Consider the following 11,304-nt stretch of genomic DNA (forward strand, 5'->3'; position numbering starts at 1 on the left):
ACTTAACAGCCCACTTACACTATATCCAAATGAGCTCCCGTAGTGGAAAGCAGCCACAGGGAATAGAGACACTAGTAAAAGAAGTGGTAGTGGTGGCATATTACTACATTTATTTGACTTGATTTAATGCCTTCTGCTTGGCAAGGCTTTTCTGGCATTAGGTGACTCCACGCATTTAAGAACTGAGCAGTGAGTACTACATCTTTACCCCATCACTAGTATAGTGGAATATAATACTCCCTCTGTAGCCCAACTGACTTATTCAGATCACCATAATTCCAATTCCTCCGGTGCTTTTAAAGAAATTGACAAAAAGGGATGACAGAGGGTTGAGGATCAATACATATGTTTTTGTGCACAGAGAAGTGGGACTGGTGGAAGAGAGAAAAGTGTTGAAGGAGAAAAGCTGTTGCCTTCAGATGTGAGAGGAGGGGAAGCTGGGGAGAATCTCATGGGGGGGCGGTCTATGCATCTTCATTTGTCAGCCGCAGCAACGGTCCACCCAGTGACTTCATGGTTGTTACCCATGTTTCCAGAGCTGCTTTTGAAGGACACAGTTCTGCATAACAAGAACAGCACTATGGCTCTCTAACATTGTGTAAACCTGTAATTCATTTTTAGTATCTATACAGTATTGAACTGTGGGTTGGCATCTGAAGAGTCCGCAGAGTATGAGGAATGGGTCACCCAGAAAGCACCACATTAGAAAACAGGCAAACTTGAGTCCATTTTTTATTGATTTTCTAACTGCAGATTGAAGGTATACAACTGAACATCGTTATTTTTCTGAGACTCATAAATAAAAATACAAAAAAATGTTCACTACAAAACAATCTACTGTTAGTAGGATGTAAAAAATATTATCTTTCACTATCGAAGGCACAAAATGTACTTAGTGACAACATGGATAATAAAACCTGCAGCATTTAAATCTCTTATTTCTTTTATTTTTTTTCACACTCCATCATAGAAACACTGAAATTTTACAAAGAGATGTGTCTGATCCTACACGGAAAGAAAAAAAACTAAATCAACAGACAGATGCTGGGATCCGTGGCACAACATCGGAAGCAGGGCCACAGACACACAGCTAATCGCTGGAAAAGACAAAGGACCTTTGCAAAGTTCTAATGCAAATTAAATCATTTTTATTCAAATTACAGAAAAAAGTAGAAATTAAATTATAATAATTGGGCACCTTCTAAGATTAGGCTAAGATCAGGTGCTGAGGTAGACGAAAACGATAACAATTCAAATAATAATAAAAACACTATTTTCTTAATAAAGAGCAACTCGACTGGCACTTGTGCTGTCACAACAAGGAAGAATGAAACAAAATGACAGACAAGCCAGAAAGAGAGAAAGAGAGAGAAAAGCTTTGTAATGCTTGGTCCGACAGGGCAATTGGTCCTCAGTGCTAATATAAAAAGACAATGTCTTGGTGCTTTGATACTCAAACAGTTTAGTCTGGACCTCAAATGGCACATGCATGGCAACACTGCATGAAATGGCTACTCGTTCTAGAACACCACACTGAAACACAGAGTGCCTACTCCAGGGATGCCATGATTTTGTAAGGCTCGTCTTTGAATGTATTTCTTATCTTAAGAACAAGTACTTTATAAGAAACAAGTCGTAATGTTAAGCTGGGGCAACGCTATGGGTTTGTCAAGCTGCCAAAGTGGATGTTGAAGGACATTAACGGCTCAGTAAACCTGTTGCTGACAGCAAAATATTATTCACGAAGAAACATACTTCGACTTATTTCCAAAATGAACAGGTAACAGTCCTTCAGAACAGATTGAGAAAGCTAAATGCATACAATTTTCATGGCCCGCGAATGTTATCATGTTTATGTCTTATACTCTCAAGCTCCATAGTCTGTATTTTTGGGACACTTTTTCTTCCTTGCTTTTTGTGCGTAAACAAGTTACATTGCTTTTGGGTGTCAATTACAAACAAAAACATCAAAGGTGGTTTACCCACTACCAATTTTAGGCTAATGCAGCCCTCCAGAACAGCTCCTTTTCTATTCTAAATCAGAAATCAGGTCATCTCAAATCGTCATGACATCCCTTGAGTGCTGGAGACACCATTAATTATCTTCTGAAAGTACAGAAACTAAGTAGATATAGATGGACATTTTTGTTGAACAATTTCCATTTTAGGCACAACGATATTACAGAAACAGAGTAACATTGAGGGAAGAACTATATCAACGCCAATGGATTCTTTTTTCAACATGTTGAGAGAAAAGTGGCACAGAGCATTGTTTTTATTTTGTGTCTGATCTAATTAGTGCATTTTTCACTAATACACACACGCGCACCCACAGATACACTTTCATTTATGCACACACAAAAAAGTATAAAACATTCAGAGAACAATGATAGGAGACTGAATCCCTCTAGTTATTGAAGTTTGATGAGATTGTTTCAGGCTCTCTGGCCTGGCACTCTGATTTGGTGACTGAAGTTATTATAGTGGATGAATATTGGACGAGGGAAATCCCTCGGCTCACAGTGTTCGATAATACAATGGCAAGACAATCATGGGCCAAAACGACCACATTCATGCCATTGCTTCTTTTTTTATAACTTCAAGTACAAAAACAAAATGTTGGCAATAAAAGTTGATTGAAAATTGTGAATGACGTGTACTAATTGACCGATGGCAGCATCCCTGCCATCCATTTTAAATGATCTATTTCTTTTTTTCCACACGCACGTTTATGGCCGATAGATTTCGTCCTTCACCTACAATGCATTGACATCCAGAAAGCAACACTTACGACAACATATTCACACATTTAACATTACCAAAGAGGAGCAAGGCAAAAGATTCAAAACCAGAGAAAAAACTAGGTAATAAAAAAAAAAATCTATACAAATATATGCCCTGCTGAAACCCTCGACAAATGGAAAGGGTCTGACACTGAATACAAAAATATTACAATTTTTATATATCAAACTGCCTCTGTTGGCTCTTGTTCAGGAATACACTCATTTCGAGAGAACCTGTTGACCAAGAGGATCTCTTTTTCTCTAACCTTCCTTTTTCTTTGATTAACACTTGCAGTCCCAATTGTCCAACGCACCGCTGCACCGCTGCACCGCTGCACCGCTGCATATATGACCTGTTCTCGTGGTTCAACATTGGTGAACCTTTTTTTTCACATTACAAAACTACAATTCTATTCACATATTTTCAAGTTTAATGTTGTTGTTTTTTAACTCTTAAAAGTACTATTACTTCTTCTACTGCGTACATCCCTCTTACCCCATACTTAAGGCTTCAACATCTCTTCTCTGTTCTTAAGGTTACTGTCAGGGGGGGACTGTAAGATAAGAATAAACTCTGGTTTTATATTTCCCCATCAATCTTACCCTTTATATAAATGTCACTTACACATATGAAAAGACAATAAGTCAACACTTGAAAGCATGAGATGAAGTTGCAAAGATGCAAAACACAAACACACAAAATAACGTGCTTTAACAAAAATGAAAACAAAACAACTTAGAGGTAGCTTTTATAAGAATGACCAAACCCACCAGCTCTTCAACAAGCAGAGTTAATAAAACAAATACCAAGTTTGGTAACAATAATGCACAAAAATACACAACAATAAAAATGTATTTTCACCGTGGCACTCATTTCCATGTACACATTGCTTCAACACATCTCCCTCGCGCAATAGTGCAGCTTTCAGACACACGCTCACAAAAAGTAAGAACATGTACAAAATTAAACAAAAAAACACAAGGGAACTAAAAACAAGCACGAGGTCACAAAAAAACGAGGTAATTCAAGTACAATGTGCTGAGATAAATCAAGATATAATAGGAAAGAGACAAAGCGAAGAAACAAAACCATATATTAAGAGTTGATTTATTGTGTCTTCTTACCGTTCGCCCCCTGGGCTGGCCAGGCCATGTCTCCTCCAATCAGTTTAGTCCCCCATCCCCCTCCCCAGCTAATAATTGAGTGTGATTATCCCGTTAACACTGAACTGACAGTGGTGCTCATAATGCCTTCATTATGCTGCCATATGAACAGACATAATGCTTGTTATAACAGGTTATGACAACATATTTTATTGATATAGCACTATTAGATTTTTATGAAACTATTTTCCACCTAGCATCACATTCACGGTTATACTCCTCATAACAGTACATACAATCTGTTATAACAAGTGCCATATCTCCTTATAGTCGCATCATGAAGGCATTACAACCACCCCTCGGAGGTGTTACTGGTGCTACCCCTACACGTCATAGCTCCCGACCTCAATCCACAGCAGCCTTTGTCATTTTGGTCTCCATCACCATGGCATATAGAGAATGAGATTATTAATGTGAGAAAATAGTTAATGTTATGAGTCAGACGACGTACTGCAATTTAGTGTAATTGATGATAATCTGCTAACATTTATATCAGTCCAGCATCTATAGCGGAAAGAAATGAGACGTCTCCAGTTAATGCTGTATAGAGACTCGTGGTTTAAGAGAAAACAGAGCAGCGGCTTCGCAGCGAGCTACCCCTCAAAAATATATCTGATATAAGAAACATCAAACAGAGACTGCTGTCGTAACATGTCTTTACCTGTGCAATGAAGCTATGATAAACTGATGCGGAGACAAAGATGCGGAGAATAAAAAAGTGAGCGTCATGGTTCGACTCCCGAGAGGCTCCGGCGAAACCCGACTCGTGGCCTCAGCCGTTTTCAGCCCTTATCCAACAGAACCCTGGAGGCTCGCCGGGAAGAGGAGATTTCCAATATGGGAATATCATCCTCTGTTGATCCCCCTTGCTGAACAAAGGATAACCCACTGCGTGGGTACAGAGGTGTTGTGCCCCAATCCAATTCAACTTTGCTTATGTTGATGCAGTACAATACATGGTGCTATTTTGCCATAGGTCTGGCTGACATGTGACACATGAGCCAGCCCTTAGGCTCTGATTCTCGAGGGCGATATGAATGACACCACCGTTGGGGCTCTAAGTGCTCTGTGCCACCAGGTCTGAAGACACCATTTTGGAGCACTCTGGTAAATAATGGGATGGGTAGTAGGGTTCAACTGTGACATGTTCCTCAAGCAGAACATGACTTGGTGTCTAGTTTAAACCAATCAAATCGGGAAGGGATCTGTAGTATCAGGTAATGAAAGGATTGACCCACCAAGTTACAGTATGATACAATCCCTTACCAGAAAAGGTGAGGGTGTCAAAACTACATTTAGTGATGGCCAGTGGTCTAAATGATGGGGATGTGTGGGTTCACATAGCCTTTGAGAACCATTTCAGCTCAGTTTCAGGTGTGGCTTGGGTGACATCTTTCGAGTCTGTGGGTAGACTTAAGGACAACAAACTCCATTGATGCGGATCCATCGATGAGGGTACACCCACAGGTTTTGCATTAGGCAATTTGAAAACAACTTGAAACAAAACGTTAATGGATGTATTGAACGACATGTGACTTCGAAGGGGTAATGTCCTCTGGTCAGAACTGCACTCTGCCTAGCCCAGCCCTCTTCCTCAGTGTGCCCCTCTGTCATTCACTCTCTTTGCATTAGAAAATCGCCTGTGCTTCCGTCTCGTGGATTTCCTCGCTTGACTTCTTCGCCACAGGCCTCGTTCTCCTCCTACTCCTCCTTCTCTCGCTCCCTTCCCCACTTCCTCTGCCCGCCCTCCTTCCCCCCGGCTGTTGTCTGGTGGCATCAGACGTAGCAGAGGTACAAGTAGGTCTTCTCTATCCTCCAGTCCGGGGGGATGTCTTCGGGCCTGTGGCCCTTCATGTGCTTCTGCATGGCTGAGAGGCTGGGGCAGTACTCCAGGCAGATGGTGCATTGGTACGGCGAGGCACCGTTGTGGGTGCGCAGGTGTTTTATCATGGCCGAGTAGTCCCTGGATCGCTGGTGGCACAGCTTGCACTCAAACGGCTTCTCACCTGGAGGGGGTGACAACGGACATGTCAACAACAACAACATCAGGATGAGGAATGGAACTCTATATGACCCATACAGTCAGTTGTTCCTACATTTACAAGGTTGTCAAGGTGTAACCACCCGTAGCAGATTACAGTAGCAACTTTCTTCTAGAGCCTCCTCACTTTTGCGTGTCAATGCTAGCAGAAAGTGCGCGATATCTAGTGGTCTCAATTAGCAATGACCATAATGTGTATAAAATACCCATGGCTAAATTGAAAGGTGCATGCGATAATGGATAATGGTATTTCATACAGCGCAGCTGTGCACTATATGAACCACCCCTATGATGTGCTTTACAAACCAAACCTATCCAGTTACACTGATGTACATGTGCCACATTTAATGTCTAACATCAAATCACCAAAAGGACCTATGCCATTTTGGAACATCAAATCACAACTTCAATTTTATTACATTTGATTCTCGACTGTTCCAAAGCAGCTACATTTCAGTGCATGTGATATTCCGGACCAGTTCCCCCCCTAAACCTGCAAATGATTAGAGGGATGGCTAGGAATAATCCCCGGCACTCAATCCGACAGGCGCAAATTAGACATGTAAATGTCGACCTTTACCAATGGCATTTGAAATGAGGTGTTGGATGTGATTGGGGCCGTGAATGATGCCGACGCTCACACCACGTTACAGAGAGGCCTCTCTCTGATGTGTCCCTGCATCTATTTTTATTTTTGCCAAACTTGACTTGTGGGAAGGGGGTCAGGGTTGTGTTTACGCAAATAGCCATGCCAAAAAGATGATTACGGGCCGTGTCGACTGACGAGGTCCCACGTGCCAGCAGTGTATACAATAACCACACTTTAAACAGGGTTGCCTCAGATAACTGGGCAATAATGAACTGCAAATGGGACCAGTATTGATCCGCCATTGACAGGTGGGACTCGGGGAGGGAGGGAAGGTTGCCAATGTCGATGATTTATCAAGCGGCCCCCTTTTGTGCGCAGTGGCCTTTGACTGTGAGCTTGTCACTTGGTCTTGTCATCTCCAGTGCGCTTTAGCTCACCGTGAATTAAGGCCCCTGGCCCCGGCACCACAAAAGGGGAAGGGGGGAGGGGGGGCATTAATTTGACAGCTGGCTTATTGAATGGGAGACAGGGGAGTGTTGGTGGGGGGTTGAAGCAGGTAAACCCTTGGCTCAACAGCAGACCTGGGATACTAGGTGGTGTGTGTCCCTCATAGCACCCTGGTTCACAGCACTTGACCCTCATCCTCATATCTGGGGACGTAAATTCAGCCATCATGAGAGTGACAATTGCCAAGCGGCCGCCTGACACCTTGTTGACACATTTATGGAGCTGTAAAGGCCTGGGATCAATATGGTGGCTCCTCCACAAGCCTGTATTTACTGGCCCTTGGAAACATTCATAAAACAGTCTGTGTACAGTAAGCTTTGTAAAATGAGCAAATCAGGTGAGCACATTGCTCCCAGACCATCTTAACGCCCGGTAGAAAACTACGGAACACTTGTCATACACTTCCCCTCCTTCTCCGTTACAACACTGAATTCAATCTGTTATGGAGCCGAGCTGGATCTCCAGTGAGTTAACTAGTCTCCAGAGGGAACTGTACTGGTAGAAACTATTAGCATTGTACACTAACCCTTTAACTCTCTTGAACAAGCCATGAAAGCTTGTACAATTTTCCCAGTGTAACAGAGCTGATATTTTCCCAGTGTAACATAGCTGATATTTTCACAGTGTAACAGAGCTGATATTTTCCCAGTGTAACATAGCTGATATTTTCCCAGTGTAACAGAGCTGATATTTTCCCAGTGTAACAGAGCTGATATTTTCCCAGTGTAACATAGCTGATATTTTCCCAGTGTAACAGAGCTGATATTTTCCCAGTGTAACATAGCTGATATTTTCCCAGTGTAACAGAGCTGATATTTTCCCAGTGTAACAGAGCTGATATTTTCCCAGTGTAACATAGCTGATATTTTCCCAGTGTAACAGAGCTGATATTTTCCCAGTGTAACAGAGCTGATATTTTCCCAGTTCAACAGTTCTGCCATTTGTATCCGTGCTATAGCCCTGACAATCTATTAGTGTATCAGAGTTAACATTTTCCCAGTTTAAAGGAGTTGACATACACTCCCGTTCAAAAGTTTGGGGTCACTTAGAAATGTCCTTGTTTTTGAAAGAAAATATAATTTTTTGTCCATTTAAAATAACATCAAATTGATCATAAATACAGTGTAGACATTGTTAATGTTGTAAATGACTATTGTAGCTGGAAATGGCAGATTTTTTATGGAATATCTACATACGTGTACAGAGGCCCATTATCAGCAACCATCACTCCTGTGTTCCAATGGCACGTTGTGTTAGCTAATCCAAGATTATCATTTTAAAATTTAATTGATCATTAGAAAACCCTTTTGCAATATGTTAGCACAGCTGAAAACTGTTTTCTAACTAAAGAAGCAATAAAACTGGCCTTCTTTAGACTAGTTGAGTGTCTGGAGCTTCAGCATTTGTGGGTGCGATTTCAGGCTCAAAATGGCCAGAAACAAATAACTTTCTTCTGAAACTCCTCAGTCTATTCTTTTTCTGAGAAATGAAGGCTATTCCATGTGAGAAACTGCCAAGAAACTGAAGATCTCGTACAATGCTGTGTATTAGTTCCTTAACAGAACAGCGCAAATGGGCTCTAACTAGAATAGACAGAGGTGTGGGAGGCCCCGGTGCACAACTGAGCAAGAGGACAAGTACGTTTGAGTGTCTAGTTTGAGAAGCAGATGCCTCCCAAGTCCTCAACTGGCAGCTTCATTAAACAGTACCCGCAAAACACCAGTCTCAACATCAACAGTGAAGAGGCGACTCCGGGATGCTGGCCTTCTTGGCATAGTTCCTCTATCCAGTGTCTGTGTTCTTTTGCAAATCATAATCTTTTTTTTTATTGGCCAGTCTGGGATATGGCTTTTTCTTTGCAACTCTGCCTAGAAGGCCAGCATCCCGGAGTCGTCTCTTCACTGTTGACATGGACACTGGTGTTTTGCGGGTACTATTTAATGAAGCTGCCAGTTGAGGACTTGATGATGCTCCAGATACTCAACTAGTCTAAAGAAGGCCAGTTTTATTACTTCTTTAATCAGAACAACAGTTTTCAGTTGTGCTAACATAATTGCAAAAGGGTTTTCTAATGATCAATTAGCCTTTTAAAATGATAAACTTGGATTAGCTAACACAACGTGCCATTGGAACACAGGAGTGATGGATGCCTCAGTATACCTATTATATTCCATAAAAGAAAATGTGGTTCCAGCTACAATAGTCATTTACAAGATTAACAATGTCTACACTGTATTTCTGATCAATTTGATGTTATTTTAAATGGACCCAAAAAATGTGCTTTCTCTCAAAAACAAAACCCCCAATCTTTTGAACGGTAGTGTATTTCCGGTGATTTTCCCGTCCATTGTGATTCTAACGATGCATACCTGTGTGCACGCGGTAGTGGGTCTCCAGCTGGTGCTTGAGGCTGAACCTCTTCCCACAGCCGTTACATTCATAGGGCTTTTCCCCGGTGTGGATGCGCTTGTGGCCCTTCAGAGTGTTCTCGTCACGGAAGCAGCTCCCACAGAACTCGCACTCATATGGATGGTCACCTGCTGAACACGGGGGACAACACAGACAATCGAACATAATTCCAAAGATATTTCTCCTACAATGTTTGATCATATTTCATTCAGTCGCAGTCCTTCATGTAATAACTAAGACACAGACAGGAAATAAATAAAAGGGAACAATCACATTGCACTCATAGCTTTGTTACAGTTTCAAATGGTTATTTTTGTCTGAGTTCATACAGAAAGAAAGCTATAGAAGTACAAGTGTGTTTAATTCAATGAGAAGATGAATATTACGTGACAAAGGCTAGAATAGGTTTGCAATCACACTGAGCTATCGGGGACAAAATTCTAACATATTTCATAAAAACACTTCTTCCAGTCCACTCAATTTCTTCCTTTTTGTAGGTCAAGTTAGAGCACAGTGCCCTTGTCACCCTGGGGACACTTGTGTAATGGATATTCAGATGTCAATAATCAGTAATATTATGATATGCGGAGGCTCTCTCCAACACTCAGTGACTAATTGCTTTCCTGTGTCTGACTAGCAGCCGCCCATACATCATTTGCTCCCCGGCACAGATGCGCCACGCTGCCAGGCGTGTAATGTTCTCAATATTTAATGCATTTCACTCCACCGCTAAAGGTTTAAGTCATCGCCAATGACCTACGCGTTTCATTATCTGGCTGTCCGAGCGGCACCGTGCCAGGGAATAAATTGCATTTCTCGTTATGTACTGTCATGCTCGGGCACCCATCGCCCCTGTCAAGAGACAATGTCAATTTCTTCTGGCATGTATTTTCGTTGGAGAGAGACACGCCTTAAATGTTATTCACATTTGGAGGCAGTGGCTGTTTGGAGTGATGCGAAGCCCGGCGTATGACGCTTTCTGGTTGGGGGGATACTGTGGATGGGGAGGGCAGGGATGAGAAAGACAGAAGAAAAGAGATATATACAGAAAGAGAGGGAGAAGGCAGGAGGGTAAAAATCTATAAAAGTGACAGTCTTTATTTGTCTGCATGAAGTTATCAGTGGCTCCCGCTGTAAGACGTGCTCTTTTCTAGCGTTTTAGCCACGGCAGAGATCACAATCCATGACAGAGCGTGGTGGGGCCCACACAACGCTACAGGAATAGTAATGGAGCTGAGATTCACCTACCTTTAATTAGGAGCAGTCTGAGCCCCAATCAGACAGATCTGGAGGAGAGCATGCTAATGCTCAGTGGACAGACTATGGAAGGTTTTTACCTTCAAATTCATACAGACAATGCATTATAACACATACTATATATATATATATAGATACATATATATATATGTAACCAATAGAATGTCGTTCTTCTTAGCAGGGAGGGGACTTCATTGCTCCTTATGCAAAAAGTCAATATTTGTAAGCGAATGCCATAATCACATTGTGCTGCAATCCAAAGGCCAGGCAGGACTTCATTTAGTCAGGAATACATTATGCTCCCAGGCACTGGAGATACAGCATCGTAAATCAGAAGGCTTTCACTATCTCTCCCCTCCCTCCTTTCCCTTCTCGCACTCCACCCCCCACAACTCTTTCTATCTCTGTCTCTCTCACTGCACCGCTCTGCTGCTCCCCCTCCTCTCTCCCTTTCTCGGTGTGTCTGTCAGACAGACACAGTGCCTGCTGGGGTCTAATGACAGCGAGGGGGCAGAGATGAGGATCCAGCACACTGAGGCAGAACAGTGGACTTG

The 11,304-nt window shown here is 42.2% G+C and overlaps 1 protein-coding gene across 2 annotated transcripts in view; it reads right to left on the minus strand.

Moving 5' to 3' along the window:
- Positions 1 to 719: 719 nt before the first annotated feature.
- The window catches only part of LOC135550799 (zinc finger and BTB domain-containing protein 16-A), a 174,379-nt gene continuing 163,794 nt past the window's right edge, over positions 720 to 11,304 (minus strand). Inside the window, exons 6-7 of one of the 2 annotated variants that reach the window (XM_064981915.1) lie at positions 9,454 to 9,621; positions 720 to 5,953 (exon numbers count right to left, since the gene is read on the minus strand). In XM_064981915.1, the coding sequence (XP_064837987.1) occupies positions 5,724 to 5,953; positions 9,454 to 9,621 (398 nt within the window). In that variant the 3' untranslated portion in view covers positions 720 to 5,723. Of the gene's footprint in view, positions 5,954 to 9,453; positions 9,625 to 11,304 lie in introns of both variants that reach the window. The other variant, XM_064981914.1, reaches the window with a different exon arrangement.

This window comes from Oncorhynchus masou, chromosome 12 (genome assembly GCF_036934945.1).
Source record: "Oncorhynchus masou masou isolate Uvic2021 chromosome 12, UVic_Omas_1.1, whole genome shotgun sequence".
In the NCBI taxonomy this organism is placed as follows: domain Eukaryota; kingdom Metazoa; phylum Chordata; class Actinopteri; order Salmoniformes; family Salmonidae; genus Oncorhynchus; species Oncorhynchus masou.